At 44.1% G+C, this 26,818-nt stretch overlaps 1 protein-coding gene across 1 annotated transcript in view; it reads right to left on the minus strand.

The window, feature by feature from the left end:
- The window catches only part of LOC109567800 (trophoblast Kunitz domain protein 1-like), a 69,530-nt gene that overhangs the window by 21,596 nt on the left and 21,116 nt on the right, over positions 1-26,818 (minus strand). Inside the window, exons 2-5 of the mRNA XM_070800676.1 lie at positions 7,730-7,894; positions 5,650-5,733; positions 4,461-4,520; positions 3,155-3,229 (exon numbers count right to left, since the gene is read on the minus strand). Coding sequence (XP_070656777.1) covers positions 3,155-3,229; positions 4,461-4,520; positions 5,650-5,733; positions 7,730-7,894 — 384 coding nt within the window. The remainder of the gene's footprint in view (positions 1-3,154; positions 3,230-4,460; positions 4,521-5,649; positions 5,734-7,729; positions 7,895-26,818) is intronic.

Below are 26,818 nucleotides of genomic sequence, written 5' to 3' on the forward strand. Positions count from 1 at the left end.
GTGCATGAAGAAAACATACCAGTGTGTTTACTTCTGATCCCTCAGGAGGACTGAATAAATCGAATGTTGAACTATCAATATGTTGATACTGTGATTATAAGAAGAAATAAATCACATATATTTCACATATAAGTCACATATATGTGATTTTTTTTAAGATTCTTTTTCTGACACTGAGTTCCTAAACATCTTGGTATTTCTAATGTGATGAGAACAATAAAAGTGTCTTCTGGTATGTGAAGACAGTGATTTTGGAAAAACCCTTGTAAACCAGAATGGGCTCTTATCGCACAGGAAGGCACTATCTACAGGGCGGTGGGCACTTTCGTTCCCACCCTCCACCGTGGTCTTCTATCCATCATCCCTTTGCCTTCCCTCAACCTCTGGGAGGATAATGGAGCTGTCTGTTGAACAACCTCCAAATGCTAATGATTTAATGCATCATGACTAGGTAATTAAGCCTCCATAGAAACTTCAACAGAGCAAGACATTCATGTTACTAGAGAGACCTGGGATCCACCCAGGGAACAACATAGGTCACATTCCATGTGGACCACTGCAGCAGCCTGCTCACTGGCCCTGGGCCTCTGTCTCTGCTCTTTGCCCCCTAGAGGACACTCTGTGCACTGCAGCCTCAGGGATCCTGCTGTTGAGCCCAAACCCACTGTTCCCAAGACCACCTTCCTCAGTGACTCCCCTTTTCTCTGAGAATCAAACTCTGATTCTTATAAAGGCCCACAAGGCTCCTCAGGACCTGCCCCCATGACATCTCTGCCTCAATCCCTTCCACTCCCCTTCCCTCCACCCACTCAGCTCCAGCCAGCCGGGTCCCAGCTGCTGCTCAAACAGACCAGACGCGTTACTTCTGCAGCCTCTACTCAATACCTCCTTATCACAGAAGGTTTCTCTGAAACTGGAGAAAAAGCACAGCATCCTTTCTACACACCAGTCTCTACTTTCTAAAAAAGTATAACCTACCATAGGATTTCTCCTCTTTGCTATTGCTTGTATCCCTACTACAAGGCAAGCTATATTGCCATATTTTTTCACGGCTTTTGCTCCATCTGAAGAACAATGCACTGTAGTAACATAATAACTCCCATTGTCATTCTCTCCACAAGGGCACAGTCATCAAATAGAATGGATATAATTGATTTCCTTTTAGTAAGAAATCACCTTGATGATGGGGCACATCTACATAATGGTCAATCTCCCTCTAACATTCAGTCTCCTTCCAGGATAAAGTAGTAAATAGTAAATAGTAGATAGTAAATAGTCTGTATGAGTTATCATTAACCTCAAAACATCTCTTAAACCAAATATTTATGGATTTTTGTGGAGGTTAATAAATAGCCATATTGACTCAGTTAGTAGTCATTGCTGATTGATCTCAATCTCAGAGTCTTCCCTCCTCCCCAGAGGTGCTGGCAAGAAAGTGGTGAAATTTCCAACCTCTAAATGGGTGTTTGAGTGTTTTGGAGGAGCAGCCCAGATCTGAATATTTCCTAGGTGCTCTCCCTGAGTGGTCTCGTGACTTAACAAAGAAAGGAAATTCCAAGAATTTTAGGAGGTCTGGGCAATGAAGCAGGAAAAGGATCAAATATGGATCAAATATATGAATAATAAAATAATAGTCAAAAGAGGACAAGTGAAAGGGCCTGGAGACTTTGCTCATATTGTCTTAACCTAGATCCCATGAGACAAAGACTGTGTTTCTTGTGTTACTGCAGTTTCCCTGCTCAGTGATCCTACGTCTTTCTGCTTATTTTAATATTAAAGTAATAATCATTACTTGACATATTAATATTTTATCTTGACCAAAGGAGGTCAAGGATCATGTTCTTCAGATGAACACACTGGTGGAAATGGACAAAATTGGTCATGAAATATGAATAGATTATTGATATTCATGACTGATAATCTGTTAAAGAATGCTTGTATATTTTTCCACTAGTCAGTTGAGGAAATTGCAGATGACTTGCCCCAGAACACAGAGCACAGGGGTGGTAGAGTCAGGACAAGATACTATCACGTCATAGCCCATCTGATACAATACCTGATTCTACCAGGAATTCGAAAAATTATGTTTACTTATAAGAGTTTCTGGATGTAGCATCCTACTTTCATTACTTCCCTGTCTGCAAACCTCACCTAAGCTCCCAAATCACAGCAGAGAGTGAGTTTGGGTTTCCCTTGACCAAATATGTGGTATCTAGACTGACATCAACCAATTCCCCAAACGACTCCTGGGTGTCTCCCAGTCACTTAACATGTGATATCAAATCCATGCAGTTAGTACAGATCCCGCCCATTGAGGGATCACAACTGTCCTCACTTTAGTATGAACCGTGTGGTCCAAAGTTACTTATGCTTGTGACCAAATGGCTAAAATTTGGAGGTTCCATGACCATATCTCCATGTTCAATAACTGAATGGAACTAATGACCAGACTAAGGAAAACCCTTACTGACTGTTCTCAGATTAAGTAAGAAGGTAAGTGTTAGTTGCTCAGTCCTGCCCAACTTTTTGTGACCCCATGGACTGCAGCCCACCAGGCTCCTGTGTCCATGAGATTTTCCAGGCAAGGATATTGGAGTAGGTTGCCATTTCCTTTTCTAGGGAATCTTCCCAAACCAGGGATCAAAACTGAGACTCCTGTACTGCAGGCAGAGTCTTACGACTGAGCTAGAGGGAAGCCCGTTCTCAGATTAATAGAAATGAAAATTCAGAAAGAGTGAAATGGAGGAGGTGTGTAGGATGAAGGGGGACTGTAGGTTGGAGAGCCTTCATGCTCTAGTGAGCACAGCACTCTCACATCATATATTTGTATTCACCACCCCAAAACTCTCTGAATCCCAATATTTATGCAGGTTTGAGGTTTCAAAGTGAAGAGGATCTAAAGAGCCTCTTGATGAAAGTGAAAGAGGAGAGTGAAAAAGTAAGCTCCAGTAGATGGTTATGGACAGGAAGGCCTGGCGTGCTACAGTCCATTGGGTTGCAGAGTCAGACATGACTGAGTGACTGAACTGAACTGACTGAAATGAGGTCTCAAGAAACAGGCTTATTGATTGAATCACTGGCCACTGGTGATTGATCTCAATCTTAGTGACCTTCCCTCTCCCCAGATGTGAAGAAAATACACAACCTTTCTTACCATGTTTGAGTATTTGTGTTAGGAACTCCTCGACCGTATGGTTCTCAAGTTGTGTTCCGGAAATCATCACCTGACCTATGAAAGAGAGTAAATTGCAAGAGTTTCAGGAGGCCTGGTCCATGATACAGGAAAAGGATCAAATATGGACAAGAAAATGACAGTCAAAAAGGACAAAGGAAGGAGCTTGGGGATTTTAGTAAAATTGTCTCAGACTTGGTCCCAAGCCTACCACACAAGGGCTGTGTTTCTTGCTTTCCCTGCAGTTGCTCTCCTCAGTAGCTCCACATCTTTCAATTAGTTTTCATAATAGAGAAATAATCATTATTTGATAAAGAAATAGATTTAATTGTCCAAAACAAGTAGGTGGAGAAACTTTTTTCAGATTAACACATTGTGGTGGAAAATGGATAAACCTGGTTATGACGTGGGAAGAAACTGTTTATATTCATGACTCGTCATCAGTTCAAAGACCTCATGTAAGAAATTTCCCCTATTCAGATGAGGAAACTACCGATGACTTGCCCCATGACACAAGTGTGTGGGTGGTGGGATCAGGACAAGATAATGTCATATCACAACCCACGGACACACTGTAGATTCTGCTTGGATCTTGAAAATATAGATAACTGGTAAGAGTTTCTAGATGCAGGGTCCTACTCTTACTACTTAGCTCCCCAAGCCCCATGTGAGCCCTCAAATCACTAGACAGGGTGAGTCTTGGGGTTTTCCTGACTGCAAAGATATGATTTCTGCACCAACCTCATCCAATTCCCGATACCCAGTGGGCACCCCACTGTCAATTGACTTCTGAGACCGTACCTGTGGAGTTAGTGCCTGTGCCGCAGGTTGAGGTATCAAGACTCTGCTGACATCAGATGCCAGTCATGCAGTTCGAGTCACTCATACTTCTGACCAAGTAACTAAAAGTGGGAGTTTCCATGGCCCCACCTCCATGCTCAATATCTCAATCAAACCGGCAACTGAACTCATGAAAACCTATACTTACTGTCCTCAGAATAATATACAAGAGAAAACTCAGAAACGGTGAAATGGAAGAGCCATAGAGGGCAAAGAAAGAGTGGAGGTGTGGTGAGCATTCATGCCCCAGAGAGCACAGCACCTTCACATCACCACCATTGGTTCCCACCCATAAGCTCGCTGAATGCTAGAATTTATGGAGTTTTATTTTTTTAACTTTGATTGAGGTTTCCTTCAACAGGGTTATTGATTGAATCTTTGGGCAGCAATGACTGATCTCAACCCCAGTGCCCTCCCTGCTCCCTTCAGGTGTAGGGAGGTTTCAAACCTTGAATTCCATTACTGATTATGTCAGCCAGTCCTTTCAGTCCATGAAATATCTTGGTACCTATGAAGGACAAAAATTCCAAAATTGTCAGGACTCTTGGACCATGAACCAGAAAAAGGATCAAATATGGATAATAAAATGATAGTCAAACACGGGCAAGGGAAAAGGCCTTGATACTCTGATCATTTTCCCAGGTCATTCTGACTAATTTTTATAAGAGAGTAATAATCATTATTTGACACATAATTATTCTTTCTGGCCCCAAGCAAGTAGGTAGAGAAATTATTTCAAATGAACATATCCACAGGAAAATAGCCAAAATTGTCCATGAATGTGAATAAACACTTTATATTTATGAACAGTAATATGTTCAAAGAATCCATGTAGCAGGTATCTGCTGTTCAGATGAGGAAGTTCTAGACGACCTGCCCCAGGACACACAGCATGTTTGTTGAAGGTCAGGACAAGATATGGTCATGTCACAACCCATTTGATATACTATCCTATTCTGCCAGGAACTCTGAAAATATCAATAACTGCTGAGAGCTTCTGGATGCAGTGTCCCACTTGCATTACTTCCCTGTCCCCCGAACTCACCTGAGCTCCCAAAGCACACAGAGTGTGAGTTTGGGTTTCCCTGAACCAAATACATGGTATCTCTAGCAACAACATCCAATTCCCCAAACACCCACTGGGTGTGCGCAAGTCAATTTTATTCCGATACAAAATCTGGGGAGTTAGTAGAGATTCTGCATGTTGAGGGCTCAAAACTGTCCTCAATTCAGATGACAGTGAAGTGGTTGTCATTTGACAAAGTAGCTAAAACTAGGAAGTAACATTACAGCACTCCATGTTCAATAACTCAATAAATCTAACGACCAAACTCAGGAAGACCACACACATATGGATCTCACATTATTATTAAGGATAAATCTAAGCACAGCAAAAATGAGTGAGACATGCAGGGTAAAGCGGAAGTGGAGTTGTGAGGAGCCTTCATGTCCTAGAGAACACTGGCCCCTCACATCACTGTCGTGTGATACTACCCCAAAAGCTCCCTGATTGCCCGTATTTGTGGATTTTCATTGAGGTTTCACTAAACAGGCGTATTGATTGAGTTGTTGGCCAGTGGTGATTGTTCTCAATCCCAGTGCCCTCCCCTCTCCCCAGAGGTGGAAAAAGTTCAAACCTTTAACTACACCATCGATGACATGTGAAATCACATCTATTATTGAACGCTTCTCAGGTCCCCTTCTATGGCTTGTCTCCAGACCTATGAAAGACAGTAGATTCCAGGAGTTTCAGGAGGCCTGGCCCATGCACCATGACAAGGATCAAATGCATAATAAAGTAAGTCAACAGTGGACAAGGAAGGGGACAATATGGATAATCAAATAATAGTCAAAAGAGGACAAAGGAGAGGGCCTGGAGACTTTACTAATATTGTATCAGCCTTGGCCCCAGGGGCAAACCCACACTGGGCTCTGTGTGTTTCTTATTTTCTCTGCAGTGGATCTGCTCATTCATCCAGGTTTTTCTGGTTATATTCATAATAGAGGAATAATTGCTCTTTGACACTTAAATATACTTTCTCACCCATAGCAAGTAGGTAGAGAAATCATTTCCACATGAACACATCTTGGTGAAAAATGCACAAAATTCACCATGAAATGTGATTCAACTGTTTATGTTCATGACTGGTTTCTGTTCAAAAACCCATGTAACATGTATCCCCTGTTCCAATGAGAAAATTGCAGATGACTTGCCCTAGGACATGTAGGTATCTGGGTCACGACAAGACACTGTCACATTACAACCCATTTGATACACTACCTGATTCTGCCAGGAACTCTGAAAATACAGATAACTAAGAACAGTTTCTGGGTGCAAGGTCCTACTTTCATGAATCCCCACTTTTGGAGCAACACATGAGTCCCCGAATCACAGGGGAGAGTGAGTCTGGGTTTTACTCTGACAACAAATATGGGGTCCTTTAAGAGCAACCGAGTCCCCAAACACCCACTGGGTGTCTAGCAAGTCAATTTACTTCTGATTTGAAATCTATGGAGTTAGTGCAGACTCTGCAGGTTGAGAACTCAAGACCGTCCTCAGCTCAGCTGCCATCTGTGAGGTCCCGAGTTGCTCATGCTTGTGATCAAATGGTGAAAATTGGGATGTCCATGACCCCACCTTCAAAATCAACAGCTCAATAGAATTGGTGGCTGAACTTAGGAAAAACACTTGCTTACACATCTCAGATAACTATGCAAAATGTAATTCAAGGCAGTAAAATGGAAGAGATGTGTATGCAAAGGGGGAGGGAGCTGTGCCCAACCCCTGTGTCCTAGTGAGCACAGCACCCTCAAATCAGCTTCCTGTATTCAAAAACGCACAAGCTCTCTGAGCCGTTTTTATGTATTTCTTCCAAGGGTTCACTAAACAAGCGTATTGGTTGGATCATCAGCCACTGGTGATTGATCTCATTCTCAGGTCCCTTCCCTCTCCACAGAGGTGCTGGAATGAGACATGGTGAAACCTGGAACGGTGAAATGGATGTTTGAAGTTCCTTGGACGCCAGCCCCTCTTGAAGGTACCTTGAGTCTCCTTTTATGAGTCATCTTATAACCTATAAAGTCAGTGAATTCCACGTTTTAGGAGGCTTGGGCTATTAACCAACAAGGATCAAATATGCAGCTTTGTGTTACTACACTACAGCAAGGTTCATGGACAAGGCAGGGACCAGGAATAGAGTCTCAGAAATGGGCCCTGATCTGGCAGAGTTAGCTGGGATAGATATATATTTAATATGAAATTTTAAAGATATCCTCATGAGCATCATGATGTCAGCTGAGTTAAAAGTTTCCAATGTAAGACTTCCCTGGTGGTCTGTAAGATAAGAATCCACATGTTAATGCAGGGACATGGGCTCTATCCCTGGTTGGGAGGATCCACATGCCTTGGGGTAACTAAGCAGGTGATCTGCAACTACTGAGCCTAAATGCCTAGAGTCCCTGCTCTGCAACGAGAGAAGCCACCCCAACGAGAAGACCACACATCACAACCAGAGACTAGCGCTAGTAACTAGGGAATATCCTGGCATAGTCAGCAAGACCAATGCTGCCAGAACTGAACGAACAAATATCCTGCCCAACGTGACAGGAGAAATTCAGAGAAGACTGGTAGCAGTGTGGTCACAACTGGCCCCCAGCCCTTCCATGGACTTCTATCATTTCCCTCCAGTCTGTACAGGAAGGTGAGCCTGGTCCTACCTTGGTCCTGGGTATGGTGTTCATACACCGGGGTGCTGTCCACCAGGATAACCAGGAGGAAGAGAAGGGCTGCGGAGAGGCAGAGCCGGCTCATCTTGGTGGTGGCCTTGCAGGAGGGCTCCTGAGGATGCTTGGGATGGACAGACTGAGCTTTTAATATCCTGGCTGAGGGGTGGGATCAGAGGATGAGGAAGGCAGCGAGGCAGGGGAGGAGCTGTGTCAGTCTTGTTTATTGCAAAATCTCCCTCCTAACCATGCCTTCTGTCTGGAGGGGCCAAATCTGAGAACTACTCTGAGAACAGTAGTTATCAGGCTTGATTATGCCTGTGGGTCTAATGTAAGCACAGAGTGTGATCAGACAGATGGAGTTTGTCCCGTATGGACATTCAGAGACATCTGAGAAACTAGACAAGTGCGTGGCACATGATGGATGGACAGTGAGGGGATGAGACGGATCAAAGGACATATCGGTGAATAGCAGTGTGTTAGCCCAGGTCCTCCTTTTCAGCCTCGTGCTACTTTCATCACGTCTGGGCCTCAATGCCCTGACCCCCCTCACCTGCCTCAGATGACAGGGGTGACACAGGACAGCTTCCTGCAACCATTGCCACAGCTTCTCCACTGGATGGATGCTTGCTCTTTTTCAGGCATTGGCCCAGGCAGAAACTGAGCTGGAGAAGGTTAGGCCTCCTGGAGTATAACCCTCTTTATGCATTGAAAAATGAGTAAAGGCAGGGGGCCGAAGGGAAGCAGGGAAGTGAATGCATGATCACTTGCTGTCCCTGACCTGGTGTTGCAAACAGAAGTGCTGCCTGCATGAGTGGACTTCAGGCGACCTTGGAAGACTGCCTATAGCCACCTTCATCCTCCTGCTGTCATTGGTGATGGGGACATAGGACCTCAACTAGGGTACCAGCTCTGTGTAATCCTAACTTTGTGCCTGAGGATTTGAATCTCCCAGAGCCTCATATGTTCAGGTGTCATGTGAGATCCATGCTTCCCACATCATGTGGCTGCTGTGGAAGAAATGGAGGCAATTGGCATGTATTCCTTTCTGGAGAAGTCCAAGTCCTTTGTAGTAATTATAATAGCAGTACTGAGTCATTACATCAGGGAAAACTTAAATTCCTCATTGTGGCAGGCATTTTCCTAAGCACCTAACACATAAAACTCATCAAGTCCTCAAAATTTTTTTTAAAAAGGGGAGAAACTGTTGATATTTACTCATGTGACTGAGGAGGTACCTGAGATAACTAGAAATAAAGTAATTTACTTAGATCATAGGTTGTAGAGAGGGGATTGGGACCCAGGGATCTGACTTCAGAGTCTGTACACATGCACTCTGCTGCCCTGGAAGCTGTAAACCAGGGTGCACACATCAGGATTGACACACCCACAATCCCTTCGCATATCCTTGTGTGTTTCCTTGCAGTTAAAACCACATAGCACACTTTAGAAGGGCAGTACGTCTTAATATCGAGTTACCCCAGGACAGAAGGACATCAGTAGCCAGTTACACACAAAATAGCCAGTGTGAGGGGAGGATCTGCTCTATCCTGAGATATTTCACATGAATGATTTCATTTAGCCTCAGATGAACCAAAAACTCTGGATCCTCACCCAGATTGTGTCAAGGAGAAAGCCGTGGCTCCAGATGGGAAGCCACTTGCTCAGGACACCCAACCTGCAGATCATAAAATGATTAATAGATTTTAGTACAAGAGGCACTCTGGCCCTTCCCCTCTTCCTGCCTCAATATGTCCACCTGAGACCAGGGAGCAGCAGAGACTCCCTCTAAGAGTACAAACTCCTCTTATCTACCCCCTCCTCTCTCATCTGTCTATCTTTCTCAACAGGTGTCCTCCTGTCCTGTCCTGTCCTCACTTTGGTCCAGGTGAGAGCACATCCCTCCAGTCTTCTGGAACATAAGCTTCCTGATGGGCTGATCTTCTCTCCACATACCCCCTCCCTGTGTCATGTATAACTGAGATCTCTGATTAGGAAGCTTCCCCTTTCCTGGGCATCTTTAGAGAAATCACAAGGCAGGAAAACCACAGGGTATATATCTGAATAAACCAGAGAACCCCAAACTCTGGTATCAGGTCATATCTCTGCTCAGTCATATCATGTTCAGTAATTACCTCTAAAAAATGAGAAATTTGAATTCCATGCTATCTAATGCCAAATCCTAAAAGAATGGAATGTATCTTGAGCATGCAGAAGATGTTTAGATTTTTCTGAGGCTTTGTCCAGTGAGCATCATTTATATTCAAAGCATGTGGTCAATTTCAGGCTAATGGATAAAACAGCCCCTGGCTTTTTGGAAATAAGTAGTTTACTTTCTTAAAATGGTGTTGTGGATACTATTTTTATTAGAATTAATTTCAGGCTTAAAAGGGAAAACACAAAGCAGAGATTGCAAATGTGGCTAGCATCTAGGTATTATTAACCCACACAGTACCATTTACAATTTTGAAACATTTCCAGGATTTAGCAGTGGGAGATTTTATAAAAAATGAACATCTCACATTGTTGGAAAAAGTAAGTGATCTGACAACAGAGTCCTGCCATTTAACAGGAACCCTCTTCTGTCCATGGGATTCTCCAGGGAAGAATACTGGAGTGGACACACATTCCCTTCTCCAGGTGATCTTCCCAATGCTGGGATCAAACTCGGGTCGTCTGCATTGCAGGCAGCTTGTCTACCATATGAGCCACCAGGGAGCAGTGGGTCTCAACTCTGAGCAAGCTTCAGAATCTATTAGACATTTGTTGAAACACAGATCTGATCCCTCTGTTGGGACATGGTTGGGACCTGAGTATCTGCGTCTAACAGGTTTCCAGGACCGAGGGTGCTGCTCAAGGGAACATGTTCTGAAAGCCGTGAACTAAGCTAAGGAGAGCTGCTCTCTTCTCAGGAGGGGAGTGTTCTCTCCAGTTTCCATAATCTCCCAATCTTCCCTATTGTCCCTCCAGTCTCCACCCCCACTCTAAATATGTCCAGCCATATTACTCACCTGGTCCAGGGGCATTTAACATTGTGACATATGGGACGGGCTCACAGTAAGTGTTCAGGAAAAGGTGTTAGTTTATTTTTAGCCACTAAGTCGTGTACGAGATCACCATGTGTCTGGGACAGACCTCCTTGATCTTGACACTGTTATTCTTTGCTTTGCAGCTGCCAAATACAAATGTCTTCAAGAACCCAGACCTAGCCTTGCAGAAGGATCTGATTATTTTGGCCTTGCAGGGACCTGTGTATGGAGATAGCAGGCAGAAGTCAGGACACAGGGCTGCAGAGATGGGAGGATCTTGGTCAAATAGGAAGGTGATCCTCACCGTTTGGTCTACCAGGTGAACACCTGAAACCACCAGTCTGTTTGCAATAGAGATAGATGGTAGGGGTGCAGGGGCGTGAATGTGAAAAGGCCCTTTGATATCCTTCTGTCCAGGGCATTATTACCAATGTCTTTAGATGTCACACTGACAGGATAATACTGTAAGTAATTACATATTGTTACTGAGTATCTACAGATTTATTGACATTATGCCACTGATTAACTCCAAAAGAACAAAACGGGAGGATACTTATTATGAACATTCTCCATATGTTGAGAATAATCAGAGCTGGACAAAGGCCTGTGAGTTTATAATGCTATTTTCTGGACATACGTGTGGTGGAAACATTTCACCACTGGGAAAGAAAGTGTGACATTGAATAACCACGAGTAGAGCACATGGAACACTGCTCAGTGTTATGTGGCAGCCTGGATGGGAGCAGAGTTTGGGGGAGAATGAATACATTTACATATGTGGCTGAGTTACTTTGCTGACCACCCAAAACTGTCACAACATTGTTAATCAACTATGTTGTTAGTCTCTCCGTCATGTCCAACTCCTTGCCACCCCATGTCCTGCAGCCCACCAGGTTCATGGTATTCTCCAGGTAAGAATACTGGAGAGGGTTGCCATTTCCTCTCCAGTCATGACTGATAATCCTTTCAAAAAACTCATGTAACCTGGCCAATTGTTCATGTGAAGACACTGCAAATGACTTGCCCCAGGACACAAAACCTTTGAGTGTTAGGATCAGGACAAGTCACAACCCATTTAATCAAGCAACTTTTTCTCCAGGAATTCTGAAACTGCAGAGAACTGGAAAGCAGTTCTGAGTGCTCTGTTCAACATAATATCGTCCTGTCCCTAAGCCTCACCCCAGACACAAATGGTAGAAAAGAGTGAGTTTGGGTTTTGTCCCTGACACCAAACGTGGATCTCTGCCAGTAGAAAGCAGTTCCTCACACTCACTCTTGGGCATCCAAGAGTCCATTTACTTCTGACACTAAATCCACAGAGGTGGCCCAGACATCACAGGATGAGGGCTCCATCCCTGAGGATGGCTGCACTCTCAAGTGTTGATCACAATTTCCACTGTCACTTACTGTGTGACCGACTGGCTATAAATTGGCAGGTTCCATAACCCACCTCCCATGTTCAATAACTTATTAGAAATATTCAGAGAACTCAGGAAAGCCATTTACTTACTGTCCCCAGGTATTATAAAACATTAAAACTCAGGAACAGCCTAATGGAGGAGAAGTCTCTCAGTCATGTCTGACTCTTTGCGAACCCATGACCTGTAGCCTATCAGGCTCCTCCATACATGGGATTTCCCAGGAAAGAGTGCTGTAGTGGATTGCCAGAAGCATGGGGTAAATGGGGAGTTGGGGTTGCCAAGCCTCCAAGGACTCTCAGGACTCTCACCCTTCTCAATCCCTTGATGTTATCACCTCCCTGAGGCTCTCTCAACCCAGCATTCATGGGTTTTAATTGAGGGTGGAGGCAGGAAAGTTGATAGAATCATTGGCCACTTGTGATAAAACTCAGTATCAGTACTCTGTACAGTCCTCAGAGGGACTGAGGGGTGATAGTTTTAACCCTATAATCAGCTGATGGAAAATTCTGGAGTCCAGTCCCGTCTAGACTCTATCTCAGGTCCCATCCTTCACTCATCTCATGATTTATAAAAATACATAAAGTTCCAAGACTTTCAGGTTGCCTGGAGCATGAACAGAGACAGGGATCAAACATGGATCCTCTTATGACACTACAGTAGGATCAGGGGCAAGGCAGTGACCAGGAATAGTGTATCAGTTTTGAGGTCCCTAATCTGGTAGAGTCAGGTCAGGCACTGATTTTTCATAACTAAACATGTAACGTGACCTTCTGAGAGTCAAGAAACGTCCCTGGAGGGAAAACCGCCCAGTTTACAGAAGAAATCCAGAGGCTTTGCTGCAGCCACTTGCACCCCCTACTCTCTCCCTGCAGCTCTGGTCTCGCCACCTGTGGTTTTGGGATCACAGGACCTCAGTCTGTGTCCCAGTTCTGCCTTTTCCTAACTGTGTGATCTGTGGCCTGAAATTACCCTCATCTTCATTTGTTACATGAGATCATGCTGCTGACATCCTGGGGCCGTTTTGAAAGCAGTGTCTATGGCCTCCATAGACATATATTCTTTTCGTGGCAAAGCCAAAATCCTTTGAAATGATAACAATAATGGGTAATGATGATAGTTAACACTTAACTCTTTTGACCAGAGAATCAAATAATGGCATGGTGTGGTGGAGAAAGGCCTGGACCTGGGTGAGGTCACTCACTGAAGTAAGAGGGCTTTCACTTACTCCTGAGAAAGAAGGAGACATATTTCAAGAAGAGACTGCGACTTCTCTCTGGCACTCCAGGAACTTCCTGATGTTGAACTTCTTTTAAAGAAGGTGAAACTACAATATCCAGTCCTATTTATTCCTTGTATTTACTGCACATTTAATGGAGAAGGCAATGGCACCCCACTCCAGTACTCTTGCCTGGAAAATCCCATGGATGGAGGAACCTGGTGGGCTGCAGTCTATGGGGTCGCTAAGAGTCAGACACGACTGAGCGACTTCACTTTCACTTTTCACTTGCATGCATTGGAGAAGGAAATGGCAACCCACTCCAGTGTTCTTGCCTGGAGAATCCCAGGGACGGGGGAGTCTGGTGGGCTGCCGTCTATGGGGTCCTGCAGAGTCGGACACGACTGAAGCGACTTAGCAGCAGCACATTTAAAGAACATTTAAAGGACAGTCAGTTGCCAAGGAAACTAAAACTCTATGTGCTTCTCGACAATTTGCCTTGTTCCATGTTGTTCAAAGCATGTTGGAGTTCTCAAAAGGAAACAAAGCTGGGGATTTCTTAATGCAAACACCGTCATCCTCTTTTATAAAGAATGAATCTGGGTTTCTGAGAGTTGAAATTTCTTCCTCAAGTCTACACAGTAGCGTAGTGAGTTACTTAACACAATCTCTTTTCATTAATACCAAGTCATTATCCCATTGTTGTTGTTCAGTACCTAAGTCTTGTCTGACTCTTGTGATCCCATGGACTGTAGCCCTCCAGGCTCCTCTGCCCATGGGATTTCCCAGGCAAAAATACTGGAGTGGATTAAGATTTCCTTCTCCAGGGGATCTTCCCAAACTAAGTATCTACCCTGTCCTCTTGACTGGCAGAAGAACTCTTACCACTGAGATACTAGGGATGCCAACAGGGAAAGTTCAGTCACTAAGTCGTGTCCAACTCTTTGGGACCCCACGGACTGCAGATGCCAGGCTTCCCTGTCCTTCACTATCTCTCAGAATCTGCTCAAACTCGTGTTCATTGAGTCAATGATGCCATCCACCCACCTCATCCTCTGTCGTCCCCATCTCCTCCTGCTCTCAATCTTTTCTAGCATTAGAGTCTTTTCCAATGAGTCAGCTCTTCTCATCAGGTGACCAAAGTATTGGAGCTTCAGCTTCAACCTTGTTCCTTCTAATGAATATTTACTGTTGATTTTCTTTAGGATTGACTGATCTGATGTCCTTGTCAACCACAGAACTCTCAAGTGTCTTCTCCAGCACAGCAATTTGAAAACATCTATTTTGGGGGGCTCTGCCTTCTTTATGGTTCAACTCTCATATGCCTACATGACTACTGCTTAAAACCATAACTCTGACTATATGGAATTTTTTTTTTTAATGATAGTTTGTTTACAATATTTTCCCTACACCAAGAAAGATGCCTTCTGGGACCAAAAAAACATACATACTTATTAATATTTTTCATTAAATCAATCTCCCATTCATACTCATGCTAAATGCACAGTTATTGAAGAGACTGGAGATTAAAAAAAATTCCTAATAATCTCTTTGATAATGAGGCCTGTCTATGTAATTTTGAGTCTCCCCTAAAACCCTGTATCCTGATTGGATAATGAAATAATACTCGAGCAGGAGAGCAAAGTGAATCACCTTCACTTGACTAATACTGTACCATCTGGATAGAACAGCCTGCTGTCTTGAACAAACTCCCAGAAGTACTGCATTTCCTGTTCTTCCTACATTTGCCTCTGGAGGGAAGATCAGCTGACTCTCAACATTCTGGTTAATTTCCTAACAGATAAATGATTATATTTGACAGATAAATTTTTTAGAGGGGTGGTAATCTATGGGGTCACACAGAGTTGGACACGACTGAAGTGACCTAGCAGCAGCAGCAAGGAAATGTAGGCAAAGGAGTCTTTTTGACTAAACCAAATTGGTAGAAAATGGACACCTTTGAAGACAAATGTGTAAAATGTTATATTAATGACTAATAAACTTTCAAAAAGCTCATGTAACCTGTTCTCTGGGCTCATGTAAGGAAAGTGCAGATGACTTGCCCCAGGACACACAGCATGTGGATCATGGGATCAGGACAAGACGCCATGCTGTCACACCCCATTTAATCAAGTACCTGATTCTGCCAGATATTCTGAAAATGTAGAGAACATGAATGGGGTTCTGAGTGCTTGGGCCCACATAGTATAGTTCCAGGGCCCTGACCCTCACTCCAGAGACAAATGGTAGACAAGAGTGAGTCTGGGTTTTTCCCCTGACTAGAAATACGTGAGGTCCCTACCAACAGCAACCAGTTCCCCAACACCCATTGAAATCTCAGGAGTCAATTGACTCTGACTCTAAATCCATAGTGGAGAAGGAAATGGAGGATCCCAGGGACAGGGGAACCTGGTGGGTTGCCGTCTCTGGGGTCGCACAGAGTCGGACATGACTGAAGCGACTTAGCAGCAGCAGCAGCTAAATCCATAGAGGTGACCCAGACCACAGACTGGGGTCTTGTTCCTTAGGTCAGCCCATACTTCAAGTGTCCAACAGAAGTCTGTCTGTCCCTTACACCTGGGATCAACTGGCTATAAACTCAGAGGTGTCATGAGCAAACTCTGATATTCAGAAACTTATTGGAACCACTCACAGAGCTCAGGAAAGCCCTTTACTTACTGTCCCCAGTTATTTTAAAACAAAACACACAGGGACAGAGAAATTGTAGGGCAAATGGATAGTTAGGGCTGCTGAGCTTCCAAACTCTCTCAGGACTCTCCTCCCATCAGAATCTCTTGATGCCTCACTTCCCCTGAGGCTCTCTGAACCCAGTATTTATGGGTTTTAATTAAAGATTGAATGTAGGCAATTTGATAAAATCATTGGCCATTGGTGACTGAACTCTGTATCAGTGGTCTGTCCTCTCCCCAGAGGGACTGAAAGTTGACAGTTCTAACCTTCTAAGCACCTGATGGCATGTTCTGGAGCCCAGTCTCATCCAGACGCTATCTAGGTTTCTATCCTAGACTTATCTCATGACTTACAGACAGGCAATAATTTCCAAGAGTCTCACAAAGCCTGGGCATGAAAGAGGACAGAGAACAAAAGTGGATTTAGTGATTACACTACAGTGATGTGTACACAGAAGGTTGTGTCCAGGAAGGAAGAGTTTCCGTGATGGGGTCCCTCATCTGCTAGAGTTAGTTGGGATACTTTTGATTAAAAGCTGAACACATAGTAATATCTTTTGAGAGTCAAAAATTGTTCACGGTGTTAAACTGCCCACTTCCCAGAAGATATCCAGAGATGGTTGGCTTCACTCACCCCTCCCATGCAACCCAACCCCTTCCATGGACTCCCCTCATCCCCCACCTCCAGAGAGGAGAGATGAGCCCGGAATGTACTGGGCCTTGTTGCTAGTTTCACACCCTGGTATACTGGCCACGGGGGTGCCCAGGAGGGTGAGATGGGTTGCCAAAAAGCAGAGCTGGCTTATCTTCATGGCCTTGCAGGAGGCCTCCTGAGAAAAGATGGCAGCAAACTGAGCTTCTCACACCCCAGTTCAGTGACTGGAAGAGAGACAAGGAGGGGAGTGAGGAAGAGAAGGGCCTGGGGTCAGTATTGTACAGTGTGTACAACTCCCACTACCCATTGTCCTGCTGTAGCCTGCTGGGGTAAAATGTCCTGTATCAGTGCTTCTTCACCTTGACTTTGCTTGTGGGTCTCATGGAAACATGCTTTGTCATTGTACATGTGGAATTTAGTTCATATGGTCACTCAGGGAGGATCCTAGCACCTAAAGCAGTACATGGCATGTGAAGGACAATCAGTGAGTGGCTGAGAGCAAATCACGGGATGAATAAGAGAACAGCAGTGTTTGAGCTCAGGTCCTCCTTTTCAGCCTTCTGTGCTGTCATCACTTCTGGACATCGATTACCAACCCCTGACTCCTCTCCACTCTCACCTAGCGCAGAAGTCCAGTGTGACACACACATATTCCCACAACCATCGCCATAGCTTCTCTACTGCATGGAAACCTGCTCTTTACCTGGTTGTTCCCTACAGGAAATTAGTTAGGAAGCTGATGTCCTCCTGGGGCAGCAACCCTGTTTTCTGTTTCAAATAAGGAGTAAGGGAAGGGGCAGAGGGGAAGTAGGGAGCTGGACACGTCTCCACAGTCTGACCACCTGCCCTCCTTCACCTGGTTTCACAAACAAGAGAGTTGTCTGCCTGAGTGGACTTCAGGGGACCTTGGAAGATTGCCCACAACCACCCACTTCCTCCTCTTCTCTCCCCCAGTGGTTTTGGGGTCACACGGCCTCCTTTTTATGACAAGCTCTGCCTTTTGCCTTCTTTGTGTCTTCAGATGGAAATCTCCCAGAGTCCTCCTGTCTTCAGATGTCAGGTGAGGTCAGAGCTGCCCACATCAGGGAATGCTATGGAAGCAACAGACACAGCAGACACATGTTCCTTCTCCCTGAGAAGTCAGAGTCCTTTGTAGTATTAATAATAATAGTATGAGTAATCACAACAGATAAAATGTGAATTATTCTATGTATCAGTCCTTATTCAAGCACTTGACATGTATTTACAGACTTAATTCTCAAAAACCCTAAATTAAGGATGAGATAGCATTGATAATTCCTCATGTTACAGAGGAAGAACCTGATATACACAAATAAAGTAAGTTGGTTACAGTCATCCAGTGGTTAGAGAGGTTTTGAACCCAGGGATCTGGCTTCAGAGTTTGTGCACATGCACTCTGCTGCATTGATAGCTGTTATCTATAGGGGAGATGTGAGGGGTGACACACCCACAGTCCCTTCACTCACTAGTGTATATTCACTCCCAGGTGAAATCATGTAGCACTAGCCTCCCTCCAACTCAGCTACACTCAGAAAAGTATTTCCATTCACACACACACACATGCAACACAGAGACACAAAGTGTGCTCCACTCCAGCTCAAGGAGGGGGCAGCTGGGTTCCTTGCCCAGAAGCCCCAGGTGCAAGTCTAGCCAAATGTCAAGTAGGCACAAAGCAGGGTGATGAGCTGCATAAGACATGAGGGGCTACCTTCCTGGCACAGACACCCTTTCCCTTGAGAAGGGCAGGAGCTCTCAATACTGAGCTGCCCCGGGACAGAAGGACATCAGTTCAGTTCAGTTCAGTCACTCAGTCATGTCTGACTCTTTGCGACTCCCTGAATTGCAGCATGCCAGGCCTCCCTGTCCATCACCAACTCCCAGAGTTCACTCAAACTCAGGTCCATCGAGTTGGTGATGCAATCCAGCCATCTCATCCTCTGTCATCCCCTTCTCCTCCTGCCCCCAATCCCTCCCAGCATCAGAGTCTTTTCCAATGAGTCAACTCTTCGCATGAGGTGGCCAAAGTATTGGAGTTTCAGCTTTAGCATCATTCCTTCCAAAGAAATCCCAGGGCTGATCTCCTTCAGAATGGACTGGTTGGATCTCCTTGCAGTCCAAGGGACTCTCAAGAGTCTTCTCCAACACCACAGTTCAAAAGCATCAATTCTCTGGCACTCAGCTTTCGTCACAGTCCAAATCTCACATCCATACATGACCACTGGAAAAACCATAGCCTTAACTAGATGGACCTTTTTTGGCAAAGTAATGTCTCTGCTTTTGAATATGCTATCTAGGTTGGTCATAACTTTCCTTCCAAGGAGTAAGCGTCTTTTAATTTCGTGGCTGCAATCACCATCTGCAGTGATTTTGGAGCCCCCAAAAATTAACACGGACACTGTTTCCATTGTTTCCCCATCTAGTTCCCATGAAGTGATGGGACCAGATGTCATGATAATAGTGTTCTGAATGTTGAGTTTTAAGCCAACTTTTTCACTCTCCTCTTTCACTTTCATCAAGAGGCTTTTGAGTTCCTCCTCACTTTCTGCCATAAGGGTGATGTCATCTGCATATCTGAAGTTATTGATATTTCTCCTGGCAATCTTGATTCCAGCTTGTGCTTCTTCCAGCCCAGCATTTCTCATGATGTACTCTGCATATAAGTTAAATAAGCAGGGTGACAATATACAGCCTTGACATACTCCTTTTCCTATTTGGAACCAGTCTATTTTTCCATGTCCAGTTCTAACTGACCTGAGCTGACTGGTTGCTTCCTGATCTGCATATAGGTTTCTCAAGAGGCAGGTCAGCTGGTCTGCTATTCCCATCTCTTTCAGAATTTTCCACAGTTTATTGTGATCCACTAGCCTGTAATTCATATCACAAGGCACTGAGAGTGGAGAGTCTACTCTTTCCTGAGACATTCCACATGTGCCACTTCTGTTAGCCTCATGTCACTCTTACAGCATCTGAGATTCTCATCCCCTTGGTTCAAGGAGAAAACAGAGTCTCAGAGGTAAAGCCCCTTGCTAAGGAAACACAACTTGCAGATGGTAGGATGAAGATTCTAGTTTGGGAGGCTTTCTGGCCCTGCCCCTATTTCTGCCTCAATCTATCCACCTGAGGCCAGAGAGCAACAGAGACTTCCCCTAATAGAAACTCCTCTTTTCTCCCCGCTCCTCTCTCATTTGTCTGTCTTTTTCTCCCCATGTCCTCATCTCCTTGTCCTACTCTAGTCCAAGTCAGAGGCTACCTGATGTGCCAGTTCTCCCTCCATCTCCCCTGTCCTTGTTCATGTGTAAAGATGGGCTCTAAATCCCTTGCATTCCTATACACTAACAGTGAAAAATCAGGAAGAGAAATTAAGGAAACAATCCAATTCACCATGGCAACAAAAAGAATAAAATACTTAGGAATAAATTTACCCAAAGAAGCAAAAGACACGTATAGAGAAAACTAGAAAACACAGATGAAAGAAATCCTAGATGACACAAACAGATGGAGATATATACAATCTTCTTGAATTGGAAAAATCAATATAGTGAAAATGAGTGTACTACCCAAGCCAGTCTATAGATTCCACACAATCCCTATCAAACTACCGATTGTATGTTTCACAGAACTAGAACAAATAATTTTACAGGCTATGGTTTTTCCTGTGGTCATATATGGATGTGAAAGTTGGACTGTGAAGAAGGCTGAGTGCTGAAGAATTGATGCTTTTGAACTGTGGTGTTGGAGAAGACTCTTGAGAGTCCCTTGGACTGCAAGGAGATCCAACCAGTCCATTCTGAAGGAGATCAGCCCTGGGATTTCTTTGGAAGGAATGATGCTAAAGCTGAAACTCCAGTACTTTGGCCACCTCATGCGAAGAATTGACTCATTGGAAAAGACTCTGATGCTGGGAGGGATTGGGGGCAGGAGGAGAAGGGGATGACAGAGGATGAGATGGCTGGATGGCATCACTGACTCAATGGATGTGAGACTCAGTGATCTCCGGGAGTTGGTGATGGACAGGGAGGCCTGGCGTGCTGTGATTCATGGGGTTGCAAAGAGTCAGACACTACTGAGTGACTGATCTGATCTGATCTGATCTGATGGTAATATAAAGGACCCAAAATCTACCTTCCTGACTTCAGACTGTACTACAAAGCTACATTTGAAAAGACCCTGATGCTGGGAAAGATTGAGGGCAGGAGGAGAAGGGGACGACAGAGGATGAGATGGTTGGATGGCATCACTGACTAAATGGACATGGATTTGGGTGGACTCCAGGAGTTGGACAGATGGACAGGAAGGCCTGGCGTGCTGCAGTTCATGGGGTCACAAAGAGTCGGACACTACTGAGTGACTGAACTGAACTGAACAAATCTACAGTCATCAAAACAGTAATGCACTAGCACAAAGACAGAAATACAAATAAGTGGCACAAAATAGAAAGACAGATATAAATCCACTCATCTACAGACACCTTATCTTTGAGAAAGGAGGCAAAAATATATGGTAGAGAAAAGACAGTGTCTTCAATAGTGGTACTGGGAAAACTTGTTGACTGCATGTAAAAGAATGAAACTAGTACACTTTCTAACACCATACACAAAAATAAACTCAAAATGAATTAAAGACCTAGATGTAAGGCTGAAAACTATAAGACTCTTAGAGGAAAACATAGGCAGGACACTCTCCAACATAAATCACAGCAATATCCTCTATGACCCACCTCTCTGAGTAATGGAAATAAAAATGAAAATAAACAAATGGGACCTAATTAAGCTTAAAAGTTTTTGCACAATGAGGGAATCTATAAGCAAGGTGAAAAGATGGCCCTCAGAATGGGAAAAAATAATAGTAAATGTTTTGAAACAGCTGACAAGGAATTCATCTCCAAAATATACATGCAGCTCATGCAGATCAACACCAGAAAACAAAGAACCCAATCAAAAAGTGGGCAAAAGACCTAAACAGACATTTCTCCAAAGACATACAGATGGCTAATAAGCACATGAAGAGATACTCAACCTCACTTATTATTAGAGAAATGCAAACCAAAACCACAATGAGATATCATTTCACACCAGTCAGAACGGCCATTATCAAAAGGTCTACAAACTATAAGACATACATGTACCCCAGTGTTTATTGCAGAACTATTTACAACAGCTAGGACATTGAAGCAACCTAGATGTCCATTGGCAGATGAATGGTTAAGGAAGCTGTGGTATGTATACACATTGGAATATTACTAAGCTATGAAAAGGAGTGCATTTGAGTCAGTTCCAATGAGGTGGATGAACCTGGAGCCTATTATACAGAGTGAAGTAAGTCATAAAGAGAAAGAAATACTGTATATTAATACATATATATGCAATTCAGAGAGACAATACCAATGGTCCTACATGCAGAGCAGCATAAGAGACACAGATATAAAGAACAGACCTTTGTACTCAGTGAGAGAAGTCAATGGAGGGATGATTTGAGAGAATAGCATTGAAACATGTACATGGCCATAAGTAAAACACATGACCAGTGCAAAGTGATGCCTTAGCAGGGCACCAAAAGACAGTGCTCTGACACAACTCGGGTGGACAGAGTGGGGAGAGAGGTGGAAGGGGTGTTCAGGAGGGGGGACACATATATGCCTGTGGCCAGTTGATGCAGATGTATGTCAAAAACCAGCACAATATTGTAATGTAATTATCCTCCAATCAAGTTAAATAAACGAAAGAAAGAAAGAAAGAAATCTTCCTGGCTCCTGCAGTTCTCTTTAGAGAAATTACAGGACAGGAACAAAACCATTATTGTGTTCTGGATGAAGATAAGTGATCTATCTAACCCTCTGGGACCCCAGATATTATCTCTGCTTCTGTTCCTCACTATCTCCTTCTAAAAAATGACAGTCTTGGATTTCCTACTATCTAAGGCCATATTCAGAAATGGATGGAATGCACCCAAGGCAGACAGAACATGTTTAGATATTTTAGACGCGGTACCCTCTGAGAAGTATGTTCATATCTGAGGAATGGGTGACCATTTTCTCACTACATGAGGATACCACAACACCTCTCTTTTGGGACCACATAATATTTTTGGCACTAGTAGTAAAATACCAGTCTGCCAATGCAGAAGACATAAGAGATGTCTTATGAAATCTCTGACCCAATCCCTGGGTCAGAGATTTCACATAAAATTTTTTCATATAAAAATTTTTATCTATCAATGCTGAAAAAGTAAACCAGCATCACAGTCCCATAATTTAACAAGGCTGTGGGTCTCACACTTGAGTGAGCATCAGAATTCTATAGCCATATGCTCAAAGACAGAGCTCAGATCTCTACCACCAGAATGCTGATTCAGAGGCACAGGGTGGGCCCTGAGTATCTGAATCAACAAGGTTCCCAAGGCATTGATGGTCTGCTCAAGGGACCACACTTTGAGAAGCCTGAACTAAGGAAAGGAACTAAGGAAAGCAGCTGTCTTCCCAGGGGGGAAGTGTTCTTTCCAGTACCCATCATCCCCACCATTCCTTATTGTCCTCATGCTTCTGCCACCATCCCAAATAGTTCCATTCACATTACTCACTTGTCTTGGAGGGGATTTGAAATTGTGACCTGAGAGTGGATTCAGAGTAGGTGTTGATAAAAGATAGCTTGCTCTTCCTTAACAATCTTATCATTTAAGTACTATTCCTTTTTTAGAGATGCAGATACTAAACTTCAGCTATGGAAAAGTGACTTGATGGAGGAAAAACAGCTGAAAATTAGGGAGAAGACACTAGACTGTTAATCAGTGTCCCAGATATTTCAACATCACTAATACACAAGCATACAAATCCCTCCCAGGCTAATCTATTTGATAGTAACACCAATGATGCAGCAGAGACTTTGGATATGACTTCATGGGTTTCAATCACATTTACAGGAATAGGAGTTGGGTGCCAGCATTTCCAGCAGCATTCAGGCAGGCCAGGTTCCAAAGACTCTCAAAGTGGGGGTGGGGTGGAGGATCAAGATGAGTCATGTATGGATGGTAGAGTTGGACTGTAAAGAAAGCTGAGTGCTGAAGAATTGATGCTTTTGCACTGTGGTGTTGGAGAAGACTCTTGAGAGTCCCTTGGACTGCAAGGAGATCCAACCAGTCCATCCTAAAGGAGATCAGTCCTGGGAGTTCACTGGAATAACTGATGTTGAAGCTGAAAGTCCAATACTTTGGCCAGCTGATTCAAAGATCTGACTCACTTGAAAAGACTGTGATGCTGGGAAATTTTGAGGGCAGGAGGAGAAGGGGACAACAGAGGATGAGATAGTTGAATGGCATCACTGACTCAATGGACGTGAGTTTGGATAAACTCCGGGAGTTGGTGATGGACAGGGAGGCTTGGCTTGCTGCAGCCCAAGCGGTCACAAACAGTCGGACACGACGAAGAGACTGAACTGAACTGAACTGCACTGAAGAAGATTACAACATCTGAATCCTGAATTCACATCCCAGGCTCTACAGTCACTTCAGTCATGAAGAGATTTTCTCCTCCATTCTTTTCTTCATTCCTCCAATATTTATGGACTGTATCCTTTGTGCCAGGAGTTATGCAAAGTTCTAAGGATAAAGGGAAGACTTGCTGTCATGGTGCTTAGAGCCAACTGGAAAAGACAGAAGTAAAGCAATTAGACCCATGCAGGGAAGGGAAGGGTTAGATTTCACTGAGGAGGGTAGTTTTGAAAGTCAGAGGGAAAGGCTAAATATGATCACAAGCAGACAGAACTCAGCCCTGACTGGGTGCTCCTTGGACTTCAGCATCTCAGAGGAGCCCAGTTCCCATGGCCTCTGCAAAAAGAGAGGGACTTGCAGATTGAATCTCTAAAGCCCCAGACCTGGACAAGGTATCCCTAGACAGGACCTAGACCATCCTAGAAACAACCACAGTACTCTCAGGGTCACAATGACCATCAAGAAGGCAGTGAATTTTCCAAGCCCAGGTAGGGTCTTCAGGAGCACTACAGACCTCCTCTATGGGGAACTGATTACTCTTCCCATCTGAGAAATGGGAGCATGAGAGTAACCTCAAATTATCAGGATGGTGCTTTGGGGGATTATGTATTGCCAATCTGGTCCCTGGGGATGCATGCTCAGTCCATGATTTCAAAGGTTACTGCAGATACTTCCCATGGGAAAGAGAAATGAAAATACTCACTGCAGGTGATTTTGAGGAGACCGTGGCCTCCAGAGCTCCACCTCTTTCTCCAGCCCTTCCCCTATCCCATGCCCTGTTTGCTGTCTTACCCAGGATGGGATAACACCAGCAGGGGTCTTAACACAGCCTGGACCCAGTTGAAGTCTTTTTTCTCAACATTTTAGCTACCATATAAAAAGATCTCTGAGAACTTGGGCTTGGCAGTGTACCTGTCTGCTTGTTTTGGCCTTGCAGGGACCTATGTATGGAGGCTCCAGGCTGAAGTCAGGCCACGGAAGTCAGGTCTGTAGGGATGAAAGTAATTCAGTCAAAAAGGTAGATGGTCATCACAGCTGGGTTTAAAGGGTGAACAATCGAATACATCAGCTTGTTTGCAAGAACATGGTAGAGGTGCAAAGATGGGAAAGTGAAAAGACCATTTGACACTTTGTAGGGCATTATTTGGAGAAGGCAATGGCAACCCACTCCAGTACTCTTGCCTGGCAAATCCCATGGATGGAGGAGCCTGGTAGGCTGTAGTCCATGGGGCCGCTAGGAGTCAGACACGACTGAGCAACTTCACTTTCACTTTTCATTTTCATGCATTGGAGAAGTAAATGGCAACCCATTCCAGTGTTCTTGCCTGGAAAATCCCAGGGATGGGGGAGCCTGGTGGGCTGCCATCTATGGGGTCACACAGAGTCAGACATGACTGAAGCGACGCAGCAGCAGCAGCAGCAGCAGCAGGGCACTATTTGAATGCAGAATTCCAAATAATACCAAGAAAAGATAAGAAAGCATTCCTCAGTGATCAATGCAAAGAAGAAGAGGAAAACAATAGAATGGGAAAGACTAGAGATCTCTTCAAGAAAATTAGAGATACCAAGGGAACATTTCATGCAAAGATGGACTCGATAAAGGACAGAAATGGTATGGACCTAACAGAAGCAGAAGATATTAAGAAGACGTGGCAAGAATACACAGAAGAACTGTACAAAAAAGATCTTCACGACCCAGATAATCACGATGGTGTGATCACTCACACTCACCTAGAGCCAGATATCCTGGAATGTGAAGTCAAGTGGGCCTTAGGAAGTATCACTACATACAAGGCTAGTGAAGGTGATGGAATTCCAGTTGAGTTACTTCAAATCCTAAAAGATGATGCTGTGAAAGTGCTGCACTCAATATGCCAGCAAATTTGGAAAACTCAGCAGTGTCCACAGAACTGGAAAAGGTCAGTTTTCATTCCAATCCCAAAGAAAGGCAATGCCAAAGAATGTTCTTGCTATGGCACAGTTGCACCCATCTCACACACTAGTAAAGTAATGCTCAAAATTCTCCAAGCCAGGCTTCAGCAAAACATGAACCATGAACTTCCAGATGTTCAAGCTGGTTTTAGAAAAGGCAGGGGAATCAGAGGTCAAATTGCCAACATCTGCTGGATCATTGAAAAAGCAAGAGAGTTCCAGAAAAACATCTATATCAGCTTTATTGACTATGCCAAAGCCTTTGACTGTGTGAATCACAATAAACTGTGGAAAATTCTGAAAAAGATGGGAATACCAGATCACCTGACCTGCCTCTTGAGAAACCTGTCTGCAGGTCAGGAAGCAACAGTTAGAACTGGACATGGAACAACAGACTGGTTCCAAATAGGAAAAGGAGTACATCAAGGCTGCATATTGTCACCCTGCTTATTTGACTTCTATGCAGAGTACATCATGAGAAATTCTGGGCTGGAGGAAGCACAGGCTGGAATCAAAATTGCCGGGAGAAATATCAATAACCTCAGATATGCAGATGACACCACCCTTATGGCAGAAAGTGAAGAAGAACTAAAGAGCCTCTTGATGCAATTGAAATAGGAGAGTGAAAAAGTTGGCT

Source organism: Bos indicus, chromosome 13 (assembly GCF_029378745.1).
Source record: "Bos indicus isolate NIAB-ARS_2022 breed Sahiwal x Tharparkar chromosome 13, NIAB-ARS_B.indTharparkar_mat_pri_1.0, whole genome shotgun sequence".
Lineage (NCBI taxonomy): Eukaryota > Metazoa > Chordata > Mammalia > Artiodactyla > Bovidae > Bos > Bos indicus.